Below are 23,304 nucleotides of genomic sequence, written 5' to 3'. Positions count from 1 at the left end.
AAGTGAATGGTATTAAACAGAGCTTCCGTCACTCACACACACAGAGGAAGGCAGTGAGCCTCCAGGCAGTTCCACAGCAGGAGCAGAGGAGGCATTGCTCATGCAGACAGACACAGAGCTGCAGCTGTGCCATGACAAGGAGCAAACACATCCTCACACACAGAACATGGCCCAGGTAGTGCCCTGCTCTGCAAGGCAGTCAAAGCCAACTCCAACTGCTGCCAAACACATGCCCTCCCCCTCCTGCACCTCTTCTCATGCACTGAACAGACCCCTCCTAACCAGAGCCAGAAGACACAAGGAAACAGGCAAACAAGGAAAGGCACACACATCACATGTGCAGATGTATTTTCAGCTTCACACCCAGACTGATAAAGCCAACCTTTACAAAGAGAAGTGAAAAACCTTCCCCTTCCCACATCTAGCAGGAACCAGAATGAAAGAATCCATTAATATGAATTCCTTACACATCTCCACTCTGTCCCCTCTCCATCTGTGTTTTGTGGGTCTCTGCAGTTCTGTGGGATGACAAAGTGGCTCTCCAGCCTATTCAGATTCAGCATCACTCAATGTTCTTGCTCTAATGCTGCACTGAGAGCCTGGTAATAAACAGCTATTTAACTGCTTTGTGAGGAATATTGGCATATTTTCCTCTGCCTTAGAGCTGAAGTTGTCTGTTGGGTTGGGGACATTGTTTATCTCATGAGAAGAAGGAATGAACATGACGAGTGAATCGCAATCTGTTGTCTGTAATTGCCATAAATTAATCCTTTCTCCAGTGTGGTCTGAACAAAGAAGACAGAAGTCTGAAATGTGCTGAGGCCAATGCCTGTCATTCTTCTGTGCTCAGGGAATGCACACACTCACACACACAAAACACACACACAGAGGGATATTTCTACAGGTTCCACTTGAATGTCCACTCCAAGCTACTTTAGATACCAGCACTTCTCTGCTGCAGAAAATGCTGCTGTGTGTGGGCAGGCACACACAGAGAGGAACATTCCTGTGCACTGAGGCACAGCAACATAAATGGAGGTGTACATACATGTATGTGTCCACTTCCAAAAACACCTGCTGGGCTTTGTGGTTCAGCCAGCTACAGCCCACAGCTACCAGAGTCCAACACAAAATCAGTGGAAGGGCTGGGGAAGAAGGGATAACATAGCCCAGAGCAGCTCCTTTGGGCATGTGCATCCCCTGGGATTTTGTTTTCTAGGGGCTGCTTCTGGTGCTGTGCTGTGTTCCAGGTTTCCCTGCTTCATTTTATTTAGTTTTTTACACAAGCTTGGATTTCCAAAGGCCAGTTCTTATTTTCTAGCTCCCAAAACAATAGCTTTCAGCAGAGAAGTCTCTCCTGGCTTTTTGTCAGATTTTGAACTATTCACAAGTTTTGGTATTGTGAAATTGGGTCTTTTACTTAGACAGAGAACATGACCTCTGCAGCTTGTTAAGGAGACACAATTCCTCAAAGATCTCACAGTGGCTGTTGTCTGGGTTTTTAATACATACTTTGGCCACCCAAGCTCATTTTGCATTCTTACTGAATCCTGTTTCTGCAAGAGACAAAATCCTATAAGGTTCCTATGGGACACTGTGAGCCCAGTTACAGCAATCACTCACTGGTGGCTTTGAGAGACTACAGCAAAGCCTACCTTGCAGAAAAAAACGAATGTTTGCACCTGCTATGGACAAAAAGTACTCCTTCCTGGTGTTTGTGTAATACAAATAAAAACGTGCATTTTTGGAAAAAAATTGTGAACAGTTGCCTGTAACTCAATTTTTGAAGCTGACATTATATGCTCGTGGTTCTAACTTGTCTAAAAATAAGCATCTGGTCATCTGTTCCACAGCTAATAGAAAGCAGAAACATGCAGCAATATTCCCAGGACAGATATGAGAAAGCTCTGCTTAGGAAAAATTAAACATTGGAAACCCCAGGCCTTTCTTTTGGGGGGATTAAAATGCAGTCACATTGCACCCTTCCTTAACAGTCTCCTTTTTCTTACTGCTTACAAGGCAGCACGTAGACTGACATCTGGGTGGGCAGATCCATTTCTACCACAAAAAGCTTTTTGGAGAGCAGCTTGCTGGTACAAATGAACTGAGGGTTTAAGTTTGCAAGTTATCAAAAGAAGCTGATACCAACTGATCAGAATTATCAGCAGTGCCTGGGGAAAATGAGCTCCTAAGAGGGTGGATTGGTTTGTCCCATCTCTTGTAATGTAGGACCTGTGCTTTGAAATGAGGTTTTAGCATGCAGAATAGACAGTGACATATGTAATTAAATATCAGGACTTTGGAGATTACTTATTTTGAGATAGAATTAGTTAAAGTCCAAAGCCTGATCTTATTTTTATACATATCTTATTTTCTTTTGTGCATATCTATATTGATTCTAGTCTTTCAGACTGCTGAACAGTGTTTAGTTGCTTTGAATGCTTGTTGACTCTAGAGTATCTGAACATATCCAAGGCTAGCAGGCAACTTTTGCACTGTGAAATGCACAGGACAAAAATGCCATGGTGCTGCTTAGCTGTTGAATATTTCAGAGATAACCAAGAAATACACACTTCTACTGCTACTTATACCACGTTTCCAAAAAACCAGTAAATTCTTGCACCTAAGCAAACAAAAGGACTGTAATGCAATGTTACAGCTTTAGCTGTAAATGCAAACGCCACTACATCTTTTTGGCATGATATAGAAAGGTGAGGTAGAGCAGACACTTTAATGTCTGCTCATACACTGTGTTGTTATTGTGATATAAAAATAAGAAATGCTTAAAATACAGTTGATAGCACACCACTACCATTGATACACTGCTTGCTGTGCTACAGAGCTACAGAGAGAGGATACTCACCTGCTGTTAAATGGGCAGCATGGACAAGGATTCGAACTCCTGGCTTCAACTCAAAATGGACCAGGTTTTGATTCAGTTTCTGGATCAGCGTTTCTGAAATCTGGGAAGGAAAAAAATCCAACCAACCAACAAAAAAACAACAAATAAACAAACAAACAAACACACAGAAAAAAACCCAAACAAACCAACCAACCGAAAAAAAAAAAAGATAGAGAAAGAAAAGAAATGAATTTGCTTCTTGATCATTGGTTTAGATTACCAGTAGGTGGGTAGGAAATAGAGCTGCGGGCAAAGCAAAAATTTTGGAGACTTTCCAAGCACAGATTGAAGGATGCAGGATTTTGGACAGAGTGGTTGTGTATGGTCAGCACTGACTGAGAAACGAGGTGCCCTGTCACACCTCTGTGGGAGCAGCCCAGCAGCAGAAGGGAGTTGAGCCCCACAGGAACATTCCACCCACATGGAAAAGCGGGCACAGGACCAGGCAGCAGCAGCACTGGCCAGTGAAATCATTTACTGTTCAAGGGAAAAGGAACATTTCAATTGTTAATGAGCACTTGCTCCTAATGAATAACTTCTTGCTTGTTGAGAGGCCAGTTCCACGCTCTTAGAGGATGTTCATAACATGAGATATACCTGAATAAAAATGAAGGGTTTAGATCCATGCCACAGCTGGCAGTTAATTTTCCAGTTCTAAAAGCAAATTTCATTTCATCCAGCTCTGAGATTCAAGACAGCTGCTCCCTAATCCTTAAATATGTACCAGAACCAGCTTGAATCTGGAAGTGTTTACTGACTACAGAATGTGGCTTAAACAAAATGCATGTTCTATCTCTTCTTATGGGTTATATGCGTAACCCACTCTCTTTCATGGAGGAGATATTCCACAGAGCTTTCAGACCACCAGATTATTTTTCCATAACTGACAACATCAACAGAGCCCTAGCAGAAATGAAGCAGATTACTCCTCCTTTAAGGACACAACAGAAAAGATGAGCATTTTCTGAGCTAGGACCCCATGAAATCTGTATTTGTACAGTAAAGGAGCCAAACTTTGGTCACTCTGTTGGCAAACATGCCTCTTTTTTAAGTCAGTTTGTTGCAATATGCACAGATCCACTTTTTCCACATCACATCACACTTCATGACATGCGAGAAGTTCCAGACATGCTGCCATTAAAAACAAAAAAAATCTAGATAGATTAAGCAAGGAATGGAAACCTACAGACATGGTGTTGACAGTTTGTTGTGTGTCTTTTGTATGTTCATTTGCCTCACGTTTCATGAATTTCACATTTTCTTAAAACAGAGATCAATTTTCCAATTCAACAGCCACAGTTCTCCAGGTTGGTTTATTAGGGCAAGGTGGTTGAAAAACTGGAAAAACAACATCCCCCATAACCCTTAAAATGCGCTTGGTGGGAATGTGTTTTTATAGCCATAAAATCAGGATCAAGTGGAATAGTATTCTAGTGCTCATTACTTAATTCAATTTGTTTTAAATAAATCCTTATTCCTTCTTGAAGATTAATGAAAAATTGTCAGAAAAAAAAGAACATTCCAATAATTTTTACACCATCTTTTTCATGTTCTTCATTTTTGTCTGGTTGAGCTATTTCAGTAAATTCTACCCAGATATGATTAGATGTTCCTTGGCTATCATTCATCACAGTATGAGATTTATCTGCTTTTTTTTTTTTTTTTTTTTTACATTCTTAATGGTTCTTTCAATACTCTTGGCTCATACACTTCATTTCTGGCTGCTGATCACTTGAATAGGTGCCTTCGGTCCAATATCAATTTGGCAATAACTCTTACAGGCATTTTATTTATATTTTTCAATATATCTCTTTAAAGTTACAATTTATTTCATGGGTGCCAGAATGAGCAGTAAATATATTTCTTCCAATAGCAAGAAAAAATACCACCTGCATTCAAAGAGCCATCTGTTGAGCTCAGAGCAGCAGGGATGGTGACACAAAGATGTGCAGTACATGAAGAATGCCTGGGAAGCAAATTATAGCCCTCTTTAAGGATTTGAGCATATTAATAACCAAGATTGACAACTATAAAAAGTTTTTCATCTCTAAAACTAGAGCAACAGATGCAGATTGGTATGCTGAAAACCAGGTACATTAATGGCTCATGGAACTCATGGGAAAAGTATCATCCTGGCTGTATCCAGTCCTACAAAAAACCTCACAGCTCTCCTCCATAACCCTGCAGGAATTTTCCTTGCAGGAACTTTCCTTTCTGCTCTGAGATCCTGATGGTGCTGGGGCAGCTGAGCCTCTGGAAAAAACAAAACAAAACAAAACAAAACAACAACAACAAAACAAAACCCTAGCCAACCAACTAAAAAAAAACAACAAAAAAACCCCACCAAAAAACCCCAAATACAAGACAGAAAACTAAAGGAAGGAGACAACCACATTGTGTGTTATTCCTCTTCAGGACATTGTGATAGCTGCACAAAATGTCAGGGAAAGAGCAGAGGTAAGAACATGCATGATGCCTTCTCTACAAGCAGATGCTTACTGTGATATGTAACTGAGTCTGCAGCTAGCAAAGGTTGCTATGTAGTGCTGGAGAATGGCTTCCTCAAGGATTTGGGCAAGAAATGGAAGAATGGGAGAATCTGGAGAAAGCATGAGAAGATACAAGAGATTTGGTTGTGACTTGAAGGGACAGTGGGATGTCCCCTGGTCTGCCTGCAGGCTCCTGTGGCAAAACAGCAGCTGGGGGGTGCTGGGGCTGCCAGGCAAGGTGTGTGAGAGAAAAGTCAACAGGTATTCCTCTCTGGAGGGCCAATGGAAAGGAAAAACAGGAGAGAGGCAGTAAGGCTGAAGTAGCTAGGAAAAGGAAGAAAGACAGAAAGAGCCATGACTGAAATTTATTATTATTGTATTGCTTTGTTACTTGATTACGAATGAGGACTTCATTGTATAACATCCTGAACAAATTCATCTCAGACTAAAATAATTTCTGCCTGAGACCATCAGTGTCTCAGCAGAGGCTGGAAACAGTTCCAGGACTACACACAAAGTGTCAAAACCGGCAGCAGCACTCTCCATTCTGCCCAGAGTACAAAGCATATTTCCTTGGCTCGATTAATTATATGTTCTCCCAGTGGCTTTTTGTGTACAGCTTATTATTAATTTTTTTTTTAACCTTGGTCTTTATGGAAGCTGAACAAGTGAAAAAAGTGAGTAACAGCCTAAGATCTTGAAAAGTTCTAGTGAGAATCAGACATTTGCCTTCCTCAGGCAGCTCATGAGATTCCTGACACACACGTCCAAGGGAAGAACAGATGCATTCAGATGTGTTTTTAAAATGTTTGCTTGCTTGGTACAATATTTTCACTTTTCTTTGTGTGGAAAACAAGATTCTCTTCAAAACAGAGTGAAAATGCATTTCTGTACTCCTAAAAATTATCTGAAATAGAAACCATGCACAATAGCTTACAAAAGGCAGCATTTGAGATCAGTGAGCAGCTTATATAAACCTCAGGGGCAAATTCACATCAGGATTAGACCCTGCTCTCCAAAGCTGGCAATGTTTGTGGTCCTCACATGGTCCCAAGGGGACCTGTGCACTGAAAGGTGTCAGGACATTTCCTCTGAGATTGGAGGACACACCCCTCTGCCTTTCTTACTCTCTCAAGCCTATTTCTAGCTCAGCTATCAGACTTTAATCTAGGAGTGCTTCTGACTTGACTCGTTTACAGTGTTAATAAAGTGTCTCTGAATTAAATTTCCACACAAAGGCTGATCTCAGTTGAGGTAATAAAAAGGTTTTGATGGTAAACATTTTGTGGTTTGTGCTTCCCTTTATTTCTGCACTCACTCTAAGTGATACCATGGATACATCCTGGTTAAAAAAGCAGAAAAGGAAACATCAAAGTATTCTGACTTGTTTCAAAAATAGCAATGAGACTCCAGGTGAACAGCCAGACCTCCATCTGGGGAACAGGTTGGCCTCATGCCTCCCCCTCTTCATCTCTCCCTCCCGGAGATGCAACTAACTTAGCTGAAGACAAAACTTCTTAGAATAGCAACCTCTTAATTTATAGTCTTCAAGAGTCTCTCTTGTGAAAATAATTAGCTTTCAGAATTAGTTTTGGTCCTTAACTGAGCCTCATTGACTTTATCTGCTTCATTTGCAGAATTAAGCATGATGTGCAAAAATAATTCAGTAATAGGAACTATTCTTCATGTATCATTTTTCATCAAAGGACACATAATGAATAATAATAACAGACAATTTGTGAATGAAAAAAAAGATATTCCAATTTAAAAATGGAACAAAACAAAAATTAATTTGGCTTCTTTTAGCATTTTGTCAGATTTAGGACTGTAAAAGAACCATGTGAACCAAGAAGTAGAATTATCACTGAGAAGGGCATTTTCCCATACCTTTATTGACTTTTGAAACCCCTGATGTAAATTATTTTAGACTAATTGAATGTGATTCAACTGTGCCAGTATGCACTAGCTAAGAATCTTGATAATTTTATAGATACTGTGTAAAGATCTCAACTAATGAGTGCTACACTTCAATTCATTGAGCAAATCAATAAACAACTAAGGGAAGAATTATGCACATTGATTTAGTAGGAAGAAACTTGAACCAACACTGGGAAAGTGAAGCAGGAGCCAGGGCCAATGTGGAATACTTTAAACTGTGCCACTTGCCCTGGATAACCTTGGACACTTCACATGGGGCCTCTAAAGCTTGCTTGCCTTAGCACTGAAAAGAGCACAGGCACTGACTTCTGGCTCCAGCAGGAATTTCCTCAGATCTTTAATGAAAGATGCTAAATTCAAGCTGCTGGGAGTACCCAGGGACACTGAGAGCACGAGGCAGAGGATATTCCTGTGGTTACTCTGGGACAAGAATGGAACAGCAGATATCAACCCAGAGAGAACCTGGACATAAAAGCCAGGATCCACTTTTGATGAACAAAGGCAACCAAAAACAGTCTTGAGAATCAAGGGCTGCTCTGTACACTGAGCAAAAGATGAGGGAGAGAGGGCTGGTAGTCACAGGGTAGGAGTGAACTCAAAGGTATTATGACAAGAGATTTACACAGCCTCTCCTACAGCACACAAGCAGCTATTAAGAAAAGCTGGGTAAGGAACAAAAGCCCCTGGTACAAGGCATTTTGGTTTGCATTATTCCAACCTCTCCTCATCTGCCTTTACTTCTTAATACTGGCCCAACCTCCCCTAAGCACCAGTGATCTTCATTCAAAGGCACTCATGTTAAAAAAAATCTCTCCTAGAAAACATTATATGATTTACCACATATATCAACCTCTTCCTGGAATTTGATTTCCAGGACTGATTGGCACAATTTTCTCTAAGTTTGAAGGCGTTCACTGTCATGATCTTGTTGCTAAAGATATTTTGGTGATGGGCACACCTGAAATACATAAGAGAAAAGGAAAGTACTGAAGGCAAAGACACTGAAACACTAAGCTTAGGAGGGTGGGTGAAAGAAAACCCCAAACTATACAGTAAGATAGAAGTTCCATCAGCTACAAAGAAGCAGCTGTAAAACTGAATCTGCTTTAAGGAAAAAATCCCAGGAGGTATATGCTTGCAGGCCTCCTGAATGCCACTCTCAATGGTTTTAAATTCACAAGAGGTGTTTAATCTCTGCAGTTCATCACTGTCCATTTGATATTCAGTCATCCATGTCATTTCCCATCTCTTTGGCTGGATACAGACACTGGCCACAGCTGCAACACACTGAGTACAGTTGGCTACCAACCAGCTGATGTTACCATTTTTAAAGTCTCCATCCTGCTATGTTGCTGAAAGCTCTTCTCAGAGAAAAGATTAATGGCCTAAAATGCCATTAATATCTGCTCCTACCCCTGTTTTGTATTCTTTTACAGTAATTTTGAATAGGTCAGTTAAAAGCACCCCAATGGAGAACTAAAGAGAAATTCAGGAGAACACTGAAACCTTTACTTGATATGAAAATATCACTTCAGAATTCTCACATACCTTCTGCTTACATTTCATTTGACTAAAAGAAAATGCATTTGTAATGTTTGACAAAAAACCCCCACTAGCAAACAACATGAAAAGATAATTTGTGAAATGCATAAATAAAAAGATAAAACCTCAGAATCCTCCTATTGAGTAAAAATATACACTGAAATAAATAGCGTAATTGCAACTGCCCTCTACTGAATTTTAAGTAGAATATTTCCTACCAAGCATTCATTTTGAACTGGATTTTTGCTAAAAATGACTCAATTTCTTGAAATGCTACTATTAGACATTTGCCTTTCACTGAAGAGAAAGAATTTTGTGCTTTTGAAGTAGCAGATCTGAATTCTGTAACCATCAAATTCACCAAGCCCATCCATGCAGATAGTGTACCAACTGCATTCCAGCCCAAGTGGCCAGTGGCAGCTCTGTGTGGCTGTTTTTGCAAGATCTGGGCTATTTCAGTGTTGTTGCAGTCAGAGCATGCAAGTCAAGGACCAGTGTTTGACAACTGCCAGTTATTTCTACATTTTTAAACAGGGTGGTAGCCTGTCCTCAGCTACTGTTAAACGAAGCAGAGCAATCAAATGAAAAAAACTAAAAAAAACCAAAAAACAAAAAAATAAGAAACAAACAAACAAAAAAAGGAAAGCCACAACACAATATTCCTGTCATAAATACAAGATTTTGCATGTGTTTTGGGATTCTACAGGATGAAAAGGCCTTTTGATTTTTGATTTTTAGAAAACTGTACAGAATAACTTTGCACTGACTACAGAAAGTGGAGTGGATCAAGCACGCTTTTTGTATTTATGTATTTATATATTAGGTAGAGTTGCCCTATGTTGCACATTGAGGAAAATTCCCCAGACTCACATGTAGTTGTATTTTTTAGCTGTCAGTAGCTAAATGTCAAACTTTTTAAAGGCACTTTAGTCTCCAATGGAAAATATTAGGAACACAGGGTTCACATTTCTAAATGCAAACAGATATGACAACAATTGATTCTATGTATACATAAAAAAAATAATTTGGAACAATTGTATGAGAATGATACATCAAGAAAGTGACATTTACCAACCAACCACAGTCTCAAAGAGAGCATGAGACACAAATGCACTGCCCTCATGGAAAACTGCATGGAAATGTCCATTTGTCAAGTGGGGCACTACTGCAGTCCCACTACTGCTGGCTGCTGTGTTGAGACTCATAAAACATGTGTGGCACAGAGGAGTATTATTGACTTTGATAAATGGGAAACCAAGCCCTCGATTTTCAAGGGACAGCGGGCATCTAAGTGCCTCTGAAGTCAATGGGAATGATGTACCTAGAGATGAGTGGCTGGACAGAAAGACCTAAAAGTGTGTTTAAAAAGCCAAATGAGTATGTATCAGATAAAAACAGAACAGCTTAATCCACCTCAACGGGAAACAGCAAAATGTAAGCCTTCCTTGGTTATTAAATATGAATGAGATTTACTGGTAAATGTGAAAGTCCATGAAACCACATCCACCCCTCATGGTTACCCATGGCAGAACAGTGGTCTAGCTCAGGTGATGAAGAAAGAAATCTCTGTAATGAAGTGATTCCTTAAGGTACCTTATTCCATTGCAGTGCTTGTGTAAATTATGCCCATTTTATTCCCTGTATACTTGGAAGTTTCTCTTCTAAATTAGAAAAAATGATTCAGAACTGTAACTCCTTTGGGTGTGCACCTGCAAACTGACAAACTCACATACGTGCCTTTGCATAAGCTATTGAATAATCTATTTCCTTGCCCATGAGCACAAAACAGACTTCTATTCCTAGCAGAAAAGAGCACTCTACATCAGAATTACCTCAGAAACAACTTAAGCTGTAGTCATTAAAACATCTGCTCCCAATACTCATCCCAGCAACTTCAAGCACGGGGAGAGGCTGTGGATTGGGCTCTGAAACACTTTGGGCAAGGCATAGTGGAGGATCACAGGCAAAACAGAAAACAAAACAGGAGCAGTATCAGAATATGCTGCAGAGCAGAGGGCAGGGACACCTTTTGTGTCCCTTGGGCAGTTCTCACTGAAAGCCCCACCATTTTCTACTAGAGTCACTAGGAATGGAAATGCAGCACCCACAGACTAGAAAAAAACAACAACATTCTGACCATCCTGGTTTTTTTTCCATAGGAAAGAGCTGACTGCAAATGGCAAATAATTTATCTCTCCTCCAAAGGCCACCATTTGGACCCTGCAGGATGCCAGATGTTGATGGAGTCACAATGAAAATGACATTTCTTCTTTTCCATGAAATGGGCCATGAGAGCCCTGCCAAGACTTCTTTTCGCCACAGCCACAAAGACTCTGCCTTTACGGGAGAGAAAAAGAAAGGCATAAAAAGAGGGAGAAAGAGTAAGCTGCTGAGTGCCAGAAGGGAGCTGGGTCAGATGTAAATTTGAAAGTTTATGGACTGGCTTCCTTGCCAATTTGTGAAGGAAGCAAAGAGAAGGGGAAATGAAGGAGAAAAGGAAGGAAAGATTTTGCAGAGAGGTAAATCTCCATTTTTTTTTGTTTATTACATGGGTGGCGAAAATTGAAGAAGAAAGTAATTTGTCAAAAGAAAAGATGACAGCTAGGAATGCTGAGCAAGGGAAAGCTTAAGAATATGGGTGACTTGGAGGCTCACAGCTAAGTTAACATGGCTTGAGACAAGGACATGGAGTATGGAGAGGCAGAGGCACAGTGGTGCTTCCCTCAGGGCCAAAGTTGTCTTTGCCCCTGGAATCTGAACTAATGAGCTGAGAGACAGCAAAGGAGCTCTGGGACAAGAGGACATATTTTAGTGTTAGGTTATCAACTGAACTCAATGGCATTAGAGGTATTTTCTTAACAATTCTATAATTCTATGACATTTCAGGATTTTTGCCCAGCACAGAGTTTTATCTCTCAATTACAATCCTGCTAGGCCCATCTGGTTGGTAGGACTTTTGGGTCTGCAGAGAGACAGAGTCCTTCAGCCATCAAAACCTATTTCAGCTGTTCACAGAGAAAACAATCCACAGTGGCTCAGCCCCACTTCCAGCACCATGAGGAAGGCAGGCAGATTGTCCAATCCCATCCTGTGCCTTAAACTAAAGAAGTTCTGAACTGCCCAGCTTTACCACCCAGCTCTGCCCTCCCCTGCTTTCTAGACTCTTAACTGTGTCATAAACTTTGCTTCATGAAGTAACTCCACAGTTCCTCTTAGCAGGAATCATTCCCTAAACCCTTCCTTCTTTCTTTCAGCTTCCATGAATTAAACAGGGCTTCTAAGGGAACACAAATGGGCATCTGAGCTCCTAAAGACAGCTCCAAAGCCTGTTTCCAATGCTGGGGAGAAAATAAAAGGAACAAAAAAACTGCCCAATACCAACCAACCAACCAACCTCCAAAAAACCAGAAACATAAAAAAAAAAACCAAACCCTAAAGAGGATGTAACCTGTAACAGATCATTGAAGCAGATGTTAATCAGATGCATTCCTACCACAATTATAGTTCTAACCATACACAAATCCCATATACATAGAGATATGTATCTCATGTATATACACACACACAGAAATGCATAAATGTACACTTCTCCAAGTAATGGACACAATACCTGCTCTAGGTTTGCTGCTGTTCTTTTTTTTTCTCCTGTGGCATCTTGATATGGTAAAATGAAGAGTTCAGCAGAGGTGGGCAGGCCAGGGAGCACTGCAACCAGAACATGCTTGCTGGAAATACCTGTAGCCTGATACACAGACAAAAAATGGAGACAGAAACAGTGTGATGGCACTGAATGCTGAGAGCTTTTTCATTAGGCATCACAGTTACTCTCACCCTGTAGGGTGTCTCTTGTACGTCTTGTTGGATGAAATTTTTAAGTTAGGACTTTAATACTCCTAGTTTTCACACGTTAGACAAAATTCAGAACAAAAGTACCCTACAGGCATTACTGCCAGGGACATCTCCAGTCTTGTGTTTCAGCTGATGCTGCACAATCAGATTGTGGAGTGCAGAAAAGGACCTAGTTTGGCCCTCAGGAAGTTTTGTTAGCCAAAGGAAGGAGAAGCATAATTTGATGAATCTTCCTCCATTGCCTTTCTGGTGTGAATTATTCACCAAAGGCACTTAAATCTCAAGGTTTTGATTTAACCTGAAGTCCTCAAGTGCTGAATTTAGTTGGTCACTCTTAAAGTGGTGGAAAAAAAGTGTTTTCAGATACAAGGACAGATCACAGATGCACCAGAGATTCCCTTGCAGTAAGGACTCGGAAGCCTCTCAGACATTAACTGGAGCTAAATCTCAGGAATTCTTCTCCCTGGTAGTTCAGGAGCAAACTGAGGAGGTGCTCAGTGGAGGAAATGCTGGATGCAGGACAAAGGGTCAGCAAAACTGATCATAAATCACAATTTCCTGAGCTTGTCCTGTGGATAACCCATGTGTGGCTGCTGACAGTGTGGGGAAAACCCTGCGGAGTCCCCTCCAACACATCAATGAAAAGCATGTGTCTTTGTTCCTTTTATTATTTTGCTTTGGTTTGTAATGGGGATTTAGAGAAAAACCGTTATAAATATATAAAGGTCTCTTATATTCTTTATGAGTATTCTGTGAACTCAGGGCTTGCATTATTTGTGCTTGCCTGACAGGTTGCTTTAAGGTGTCAAGAAAGACACAGTATTGCCTCCATTTTCAGAGGCTGGGAACAATTTTTTTTTTTTTTCAAAAGTGAGAGACAGTAGTCATAAAATCAATGATGCAAGCAAATAATTATGATCAAAACAAGAAATAGGATATTTTGTGATAATATGAAATTATCCCTCCTCAGAGTGAAGATCAGATTTTAGTAGAGAACTATAATTTTGTATGCAGAATTTTATCCAAGTCTGATGATATTCTGTAATAAGAATATAATACTTTAATAAAAGTTCATAAAAATTCTATAGCACAGCTATAATTTCCTATTGAATTATTTAGTTATTTGACTCATTTTTATACCTTTTACTTAATTGCTGTAGAAATCTTCTGAGTTTATCTTTAATTTTTACAGGAACTTCACAGAAAGGCTTGTTTAAGGTGAATCATTTAGCTATATAAAGATGGATAATTAGCTATCAATTTTTATTTTTTTAATCAAATAACAAAAAAGACTTTGTATTTTCACTGCTCTGCTTTTGCAATGCAGCCTTGGTACTGTGGTTTTACAATTCTTCCTTTTTTATGGTTTGGTTTTGCTTTATTGAGATGTTTATATGCTGAAAATTCATCCTGAAGATAAATGGATCCTTGAATACTTGATACAGACATAAACATGTCAGAAGATCAAGCTCAAAAAAATGCTTTTTTTTCCCCTTTCCTCCTGTCTTTTAACAAAATATGAGAAAAAAAACCTCAGAAACAATCCAGACAAGTTTGTGTACCTGATTAGTACAGTTTTTCTAGATTTTTTGCACAGATGATGTCACAAATAACACTTAAACTTGCTAATAACACTGACAAGTCTTTTGTCCTTTCAAAATCTGAATATCTTTATTTTTTAAAAAGCAGCAACACTATTTCAAACAATTACTTCCACTATTTTTCTACTGAGCTGGGAAACCCCAGCCATCTCTTCTAGCTCTTCTTACCTCTTCCATTTCAAATCCAAATCTTCAGCTACACTAGAATATTTTTGTGACATTCTGTTCCTCAGTTAAAGAAGGAATTTCAGAACTTCTCTACAGTGTTGATGGGAAGACCAGCATCCAATCCTGCCCAGTGAGCCTCATTCTGTATGAAGGACTTAAAGTACTTGCTGTTCTTCTGCATAGTAAAAATTGTTTAATTTTTTTGTCTCAAAAGTTTTCTACAGCATATTTGCAATTCCATTAGAACAGCATTGCTTTACACTGAAGGCTGACTCTGGGCACCAGATTGTCATAGGATGAGATCATCACAGCTGTCTAAAATTTAGGATGCTGGCCTCAAACACTATCAATTCTCTATTTCTGGGTGGTGGAAACAAAGAGACACCTTGAGAGAACAGCTGATCCAGTCCTAAGGAAGGAACAAATCAGGACCAGAACCCTTGCAACAGGTTATGCACACAGCTTACCTCCACCAGAGCTCTCTTGACTACTCTGCTGATGTCCCTTCTCCACTCTGGGATATCTGGGTTGTAGTCATCAAGGTTTGGAGAGAATGATAACCTCAGGGACTGAAATTTCTCTGCAGACACAATGACAGAGTGATGAGTAAAGCCTGAAATGCCTTAATGCCAAATGAGGGGTCAGAACCTTGTGAAACCTGGTGCAGCTCATGTTTTGCTTCATCAGTTTGCAGATGGTGCACAGACTGTGAGGGAATCCAGCAGTGCACTGAGAGATGTGGAGATCAGGGAGATTCATCACTGGAGTGTGCTGGAACTGGACAAGGCGATCAGTCCTTACTTGGGTGGATGAACAGCACTGCAAAGGGGGCTGTGCTGGGAATGTAAATGAAATGTTACCTTCAATTGGACTTCTGGAGCAGGCACACCCTGTGTAGGAAGCTGTGACTGGACTCTCATAGATGTGCCCCAAACCCTAGAGATCTTAACTGGAAGGGAACAGGGATAAATGTGGGGAGAGGACTAGCCTTGGAAAATGGACCTAATCTCTGTTGCTGTTAACAGAGGTGCCCACACTGATCACTATCAGCTAAAACTGGGATTCCCAGGGGGTTTTAGGCTCCATCTACACTACATGGTATTTGTGTGCCCTAACTGCTGGTGATGCATGAGAACAATGTCAAATCAGTACAGCTTTCTGTGCAGAACTGCAGCACACAGCATTGATTTATCTTTCAAGCTGAGCAGCTTTTGTGTGAGTTAAGAGGCCTCTGCTGGCCAAGAAGGGGGAAAACCAGCTTACAAAACAAGCTAACATTTTGACAATCATGTAGGTTGATCAAAGAGTGATGGAGCACATGCAGAGGGCTCTGGAAAGGAGATCAATGTTCTGCAATCATGTCAGTCTGCACTAATGTCAGTCAGTGGCCTTCAGAGATATTATGCTGGACTGGTAACACTGCAATTCAATTTATAATCTCACTCAAAGCATGCTGGAATAAAGACCTCTTATTGCTGCCAGCTAACCTGGCTCTCTAAATGTTGACTATGGAGAATCCTGTGTGAAATAAAAGGGGAAGAACTCACCATACACTGCAATAGTCTTTGTGTCCTGAAGAATGGTGTTTCCTGCTGAGACCTGAACAGTGATGGTGTTCATCCCTTCCACAGAAAATGTGAATGTGATGCTCCCTTCCAATGTGATCAGTGGCTGCAAATGCATCATAAAAGGAAAAATCCAGTTAATTTGGCTGGAAAGGAAAAGCAAAAATGAGTTTGGCTCTCTAACCTATTGGGATGGTTTGGGGAGTTAGTTCCAGATCAGAAATTTCAGACTCAGGAGGAGCCCTGTGACTTGGCAGCTAATTTCCTAGAGAGGGCACACAAATCCCAGACAGGGATATCCTCCTGAAGCTCAGAGTAAGGTACCTATAATTTCCAAAGGAAGTATGTTTTAATATTCCAGTGCTTCCTTTCCCCTTAGCATGTTGGTTGCTCTGGATCCCATGTAAAATGCTCACCTTTGCTCACTCCCCAGAGAGACCCAGATCCTGATACAAAGGCCTGAAAGACTCACTGCTCAGGTAGCACCCTCCTTCCCTAAACCTAGTGTAAGTGCTGTATTTAAGGTGACTCAAGGGGGTTGCCACAGAACCAGCCAAATTAAGATTCCACATTTGCTGTCCCTCATTATCCTTAGGTACAGAGATGGTTTTTGGTAAGTCCTGATGCTTGAAGATCCCTTTAGCTGTGAACCAGTTTACCAATGAGTTGTGTCGTCCAGCAGACTCTGCCTTAACTTCTCTTTCCACTTGTTAATGAACTCTGGGTGAGATCTTCAAAGCAGCCAGTACTAAGTCAAACTGTTGCCATTGTAGTCTATAGCAAAACTCACACTTCAATGGGAACAGAATCAGACCAACCCTGATCACTTATGAGTTTAGGAGATCAGAGGGAAGGTTAAAAGGTGACAATCACAGCCTGTAAGTACCTCTAGGGGGAGAAGATTGCTGATAGCACAGAGTTCTTTAATCTACACAAAAAGGCATAACAAGATCCAACAGCTTGAATCCCAGACTAGATAATTTCAGACTAGAAACACAGTGCATGAGTTCAAAGCTCAGGATAATTAGCTGTGGGGAAATAGTTGGAGGAGATGGTCAGAAGGAGAAGCAGTGCATTTTCCATCATCTGAGGAAAATTATTAATGCAAAGCAACAACAGAAAGGTTCTGCTTTAGTCACAAAGAGTTAAATAAAGCAGAAGGTACTGATCACACTCTCCAATCTGCATTATACAGAAGAGAACCATGGGTAATTATGAAGGTCCCTCTTGGCTTTACAAAATCCATGACAACCTCTCCCCTCAGAAACTAATTAGGGTTTCTGGGTACTTTAGCCACAATTATATGTGAAACAACAGTTCTAATGTCTGTGCAGATTTACCAAGACTGCAAGCACAGAGGCAGCAGAACGTGATGGTGATACTCTCACATCTGATCAGAGCCCTGGGGCAGGGAGCTGTGCTGGGAACCATTTCATCCACCTGTAGCACATTATAATAAGGTCCTTTTGCACATGTGGTTTAGCATAGGGTGCTGGGGCTCAGCATAGGTCAGCTCCAGATATAAAAACAGCTTGAAAGGTTGTTTTCCTAAAAAAAAATCTTTCAAAGCCCCTACTTTCTTTCTTTCTTTCTTTCTTTTTTTTTTTTTTCTTGGTATTGAAGAAAGGAGGGTGAAGAAAAATAGTAGGAACTTTTCCATATTTTGGTTAACTATGTTCACCTTGGATGGAAATAAGGAAGAAAGCTACTGGTAACTTGAATGAAATAGCAATAAACCCTGCAGTTAAGTCAAAGCCACAAACACAAGGCACTGCTACATTTCCATGCTGGTACCTCCAAGGACCAATATTATCTCAGGGTTTGATTTATAATTGTCTTGCACATGTGACTACGTAGAAGCATTCCCAGATCCCTCTCCCTCTCTTTTCTGTCAGAGAGCTCCTCCAGGATTATTTTGACCTCAGTCAATCAGGAATACAAACCTCTGTGTTGTTCCCAAACCACCAGACGTAAGTGAGTGTTCCCACTTGGCTTGGCCACAGCACTGCTGTGGCGTTGATCTCCTTGTTCTTGGTGGTGACAAAGGGCAGAGACAGGTGAACGTGTTCCAGGGGGCCTGCAGAAACAGGAGCAGCAGGTGAGTCCTCCCTCCATCTGAAAAGTCAACCTGGCTGCCATAGCCACTGGTTTAGGGAAGAAAAGTCATCCCTAAATCACTGTGGGACATGACAGAAGGTTTGGCTTGGTACCATTTCTAGAGAAGAAGGCTTAAATCTGCTTCTCAGAGAACAGGAGCCACCCCTGTAACTGGAGCTGAAAAACTTGGACTCTACTGCATGAATGTCATAAAGTCAGGAGCTTATATGAGTTTTACAATAGGGACAGAGACCTGTTGTGTGAATATAGCCTTCACTGGGAAGACAAGAATGTGCAGGACAAAGGGCTTCAGTAGACATGAAGTCTCTTTGCTTGAAAACTGCAATGATTTGGTGAACTTCAGCAGAAACTCTTTCTGAAGGCAGCTATTCACTGTGTGTCTGCATTTTAACGTTACCTTATATTCCCTCCTTTTCATCAATAAACTCTTTTATTTCTTCAGCATAAACAGAACATAATTCATTCAACAAGTGACATTCTGCCCAGGGTTACACATTTCCCATCTTCTGGAAACAGACGGGCCTTTGTTGTTAAATCTTGTTCTATAGATTATTTTTAAAATGTGTTCTGACTGTTCACTAAGAGAACAAAGCAATTGTCCTGCGTGACAGGGAAAGAAAAATAAAGAAACCTCAGGTGGCATGAGGACATGGGTTCCTTAAACAAATTAAGGCCACATCTACACATCTTCTATCTGTGAGCTCCCCAGTGATGAGAACCACAGCCTTGCATTGATCATATGGAGTTGAGATGCATTGCTAGAGAATTTTATGTATTTTCAGGGAGGATCTTTCAGGATATACCCCATGCATGAATCACCACTTAGACCTTGCTTTTCAGCCTCAATGAACAACACATACTCTGGAGAAATCAACCTGTATAACACAATAGGCAGAGTGAGGAAAAAATCTCTCCCAAATCAGACTGTATAAACAATGCCAGAATGAGGACCAGTGTTCCTGATTTATTACTGAAATGCATCTTTCTCTGGGTTGTAGACACAGCCACTGCTCAAACTGAGGCAGCCCAAATAAGAGCTATCCATGATCAGATTAACCAAGGCCTGTTATACATGAGACCATGGCTTATTTTGCCTTTTATAAGCAGCAGTCAACACTCTTGGAATTCAAGAGATGCCACAATTTCACCCTTATGATTTTAATGGCATTCTCCTGCTCAGATCCATTTCCATCACCACACTGTTCCTGCTTTCAGCAAGACCCTAAGACCTGAAAAACAACAATTTCCCCATCTAAATGCAGTTACAACTGTAATGATGGAGCCCATGAAAAGTCTGATACTCTCCAAAATTACTGCATCACTGCTCTGAACAGATCTCAAACGATCCTGCACAGCAGAGAGTGCCCAGCACCTCCTTGGAGCTCCCCCATACAATGGCTAGGAAGGGAGATGAAAGAAGGGCTCAAGCAACCCAACTCTGACTGAGCCTGCCCCAGCACAGCTGGGTCAAGGAGGCTGGAAAGCTGAGCTGTTGTCTGGCCAGCAGATGGGGATAGCTCACTCTGGATAGGCCCTCCTGGCAGGAGACTGCTTTCTTCAGGTAAGCTTGAAGAGGATTCAAGAAAATTAATTTCTGAGTTTCATGCAGGGCTATGGAGGCTATGGTCTTCAATTCTCCCGGGGGAAAAATACTGTACAAGCTGAAAAACTGAAAGGGAGAAGCTTCTCAAAAGGCTCACTTGCACAGGTGATGTTATTCTGAAGCATCCAGGCAAATCCATAACTAACTTTCCAGGAGAAAATTGTGACCTGTCAGGACAGCTAAGGACAGCTGTTGACTCAAGCAGTTTACATACAACAGTTTATACTGTCCAACAGTTTATATTATCCAGCTCAAAATGCTCCTGTCTCACAGCAACCTGCATTTCTGAATCCCTGCAGTAACTGCATGAAAGGCACTACGACTGTGCACTGGCTCTTGGCTGCAGCAGGATGAGGAGAGCATGGGATGAAGGTTTTACTTTTATCTTTGAGACCACAAGCACCGAGGTCCAGCACCTGCAGTTTTTTCCTGCAGGAAGAGTGCTGGGCACAGGTAAGGAAGGTGCTGGAAGGCACAGATCTGGCTGCAGACACTCAGGTATTAACCCTGTAACCAGGGATAACCACGTTTACAGCCCTTCTCTGGATGTTCAGCCTGCACCTTGCAATACAGTGTGTCTGTCTATTTTAAGGACAGGTATTTTTGAAAGGCTCCCCAAAGGCCAAGCTCAAACACCCCAAGCAGAATACTCAGCAGAGGGCTGAGTGGCAATGCAAGCATTCCAACAGGATTTATCAGCTGCTGTGGATCAGGGTGTTAGACTGCAGGGGGCTGGACCTACTGCACATCCCTGTCCTCAGCACGTCTATTGCTAGTCTGCACCATGCTCATTTGTACCCTGTTTTGCAGTCCCTAATCCTTGTCATGTAGAGAAAGGTGAGACATATCCCTTAGAGCTGTCACTTCTCCAGGAGTCTGGCACATATAATCTGGGCCTGGCTGCAGTGATCACTCAGTGCTTAAATCCTGTGCTGGCAATTACCTATGCAAACCACAGAAATGTACACTATCAGCTGCTAAGTCACACAAACAAATCTGAATATTGTTCATTTCTTGTACAGCTTAAACAATCAAAATGGTTCACAAGCCTTCAGTGTCTCAAGAAAATGAAACAGAGCAAAAAGACACCATGAGTGATTGAAGGCTGGACACCTGCCAACCAAAGGTGTTCTTGAAGGGGAATATTCAGGTGGGTATTTGCTCCTGCTCCTCTCGTCCTCCTTCATAAAAATCCTATTCTCCCACACTCCTGCCTCCATTGGCACAATGGTTCTCCATTAAAGAGCTGCTGTCCTACCCTGGAAAGGCAGCTGCTTTCATGCTGTGTGGACTAACCCCAAAACTAGAGGTATAGTCTAGGGAATGTGCCAAATCATCTACATAATATGTGGAGTTAGTTTGGTAGATGGTAAACAATATTTCTGTAAACATAACTTCATGTTTTGTAATTTCCTTTTTTCTCAGTTAATCTGGCACAGAAGTACACAGTGAAAACATAAATAACAAACAAAAAAACCCCCACTGTATAAGGAAAATTATGGCCCCAAACAAAATCCATTAGGAATGTTACAAAATTTTGATAAATAGATTGACCCTTTGGGTTCATAACCATGTGCTAGAATAAATATGAAATAATACAATGTTGGTTTTATCCAAGAACTTGGGATATATTTCAGTTGTAAATCAGACATATATGAAGTATAAAAATGTTAAAAACAATAGCAGAAAAGCAATGTGAGGATAACATTTTTTTTTGCAATATTATTTAATACAAAGATTTTTGTTCCTATGACAACAGAAACACTGAAATGCACTGGTTTCCATCCCAGAGGTGGGTGTGTTTCATTAGAGGGCAAAACATGTACAAAATAAAATTCAATGCTTTTAAAAGTCATTAAAGATTCCAGGGTGGCTTTGTTGTTCTGGAAGTGTAAGCTTGATAATGAAAGTGCATTTCAGAAAGGGCTGGACACTCCTTTGAGGTGTCCCGAATTAGACTATCCAAAATTAGAGGTAAAACATGGTTTAAAAACCAAAAGTTATCGACTAGATTCGATAATCTTAGAGGTCTTTTCCAACCTTAATGAATCTACATTTCCTCTCATCTGGAATGCACAATCTGTCAGGAGGACAGGTGAACACTCATCATTTCCCACCACTCTGGACCCAGCTGCCAGATTCCAAATGTCACCTCTAGCTACAAGCAGTAATTCTAACAGAGAGCCAGAAGGGGTGTGAGCATACATACAGGTCACATGCAGGTAGAGCACAGCGCTGTCAGAGCCCAGGCTGTTTTCCACCAGCACGGCCACTCGGAAGATGCCCACGTTCTGGTAGATGTGCTTGATCCCATCTTCTGTTGAGCTGAGATTGGCGTATGACACAGCGATGCCATCTCCAAAATCCACCTGAATGAGGGATCTCTGGAGGTCTCCCTGTGGTGAAAGAGAAAGGACTGAAACAGATTCTGATTTGCTGGTGACCCAGCAAGTGGAGAACAGCGACAAGGTCTGGTTACCAGAGGCACAGCCTGCACTGACCTGTCAAACACCCACGGCTGCTGAAGGTCCCTCCCTCCATGTAAGATGCAGCATCTTGCCTTACCTTTAAACATCCTCACTCCCTAGGAAATCCCCTCTGGCTCTGCATGGAGCTCATGCTCCATGTTCACACTTGCTGGCTACTGCTGTGGGGCACCTCCAGAGCCTGGTGCACTGAAGCAGTGGCCACTCTCTGGAATGATGGAAAATTAATAGCTGAGCATTAATATCCTTTCATAAAATTGGCTGAAAGGACATTTCATTTACTTTGGGTTTGTTTCCTCTTCCTTTTCTTTTCTTTCTTCCTTTTGCTCCCTCTTTTCCTGTGAGAGAAAAACAGTCCTCTGGATGCCCAATTCCCTTTCTGGAATGAAAGGTACCCATGTGAATGGCTGGCATCAGGCAGGTTTCCACACCAGAAAGAGATATGTGAATGTATATGACTATAACAGGAAATTGTAACAGAACTTTTATATTCCTTATGTTCTCTGAGTCTTTTTATAACTTGTTGTGAAGGCAGAAATAGTGGAGGCTTGCCTGAATGGAAAGCAAAAAGAGGGAGCTGTACCTGATGGTGGCAAGAGCAACAAATTTTCCCAGATGCTCTCCTTTAATAGACTGAAGTTGCTTTTTTTTACACTGCCTTGGCACTCTGCTGGAAGCTCTGCTGCTTCCAAATGGATGAGACAAAAATAACAGTGTTGCTCTGTTGTGGAGAATCCCAGGCTGAAGGTGTGGCAGGGGAAATGGTCTCAAGAACAGAGCTATGTCCTGTGTTGACCTGAGCTATCAGAAGATGTGCCGTTTCAAACACGATGCAGTGCTTTGGGCACTCGTGTCTGAGCCAACAGAAGGCACCAAATGGGATCCACTTCCACAGCCAGAAGTGACCACAAATGACCTCTGAACCTCTTTCAGAGAGGAACTATTATTGTGTCTCAAGTCCAGCGCTGGACTCAGACCAAATACAGAGATCTCTGAAGTAACCTTTGATTCTCTCCCACTTCCTCCAGGTCCATCATTATAAG

The 23,304-nt window shown here is 41.3% G+C and overlaps 1 protein-coding gene across 2 annotated transcripts in view; it reads right to left on the bottom strand.

Moving 5' to 3' along the window:
- The window catches only part of SORCS1 (sortilin related VPS10 domain containing receptor 1), a 265,256-nt gene that overhangs the window by 5,768 nt on the left and 236,184 nt on the right, over positions 1 to 23,304 (bottom strand). For both annotated transcript variants that reach the window (XM_033065652.2, XM_033065653.1), the window contains exons 19-24: positions 21,985 to 22,171; positions 17,998 to 18,131; positions 16,037 to 16,160; positions 14,957 to 15,069; positions 12,482 to 12,613; positions 2,864 to 2,963 (exon numbers count right to left, since the gene is read on the bottom strand). In XM_033065652.2, coding sequence (XP_032921543.1) covers positions 2,864 to 2,963; positions 12,482 to 12,613; positions 14,957 to 15,069; positions 16,037 to 16,160; positions 17,998 to 18,131; positions 21,985 to 22,171 — 790 coding nt within the window. The remainder of the gene's footprint in view (positions 1 to 2,863; positions 2,964 to 12,481; positions 12,614 to 14,956; positions 15,070 to 16,036; positions 16,161 to 17,997; positions 18,132 to 21,984; positions 22,172 to 23,304) is intronic.

Source organism: Catharus ustulatus, chromosome 8 (genome assembly GCF_009819885.2).
Source record: "Catharus ustulatus isolate bCatUst1 chromosome 8, bCatUst1.pri.v2, whole genome shotgun sequence".
Taxonomy (NCBI): Eukaryota; Metazoa; Chordata; class Aves; order Passeriformes; family Turdidae; genus Catharus; species Catharus ustulatus.
Note: the sequence above shows the minus strand (reverse complement) of the source record. Positions and strands in the feature narration are given on the sequence as shown.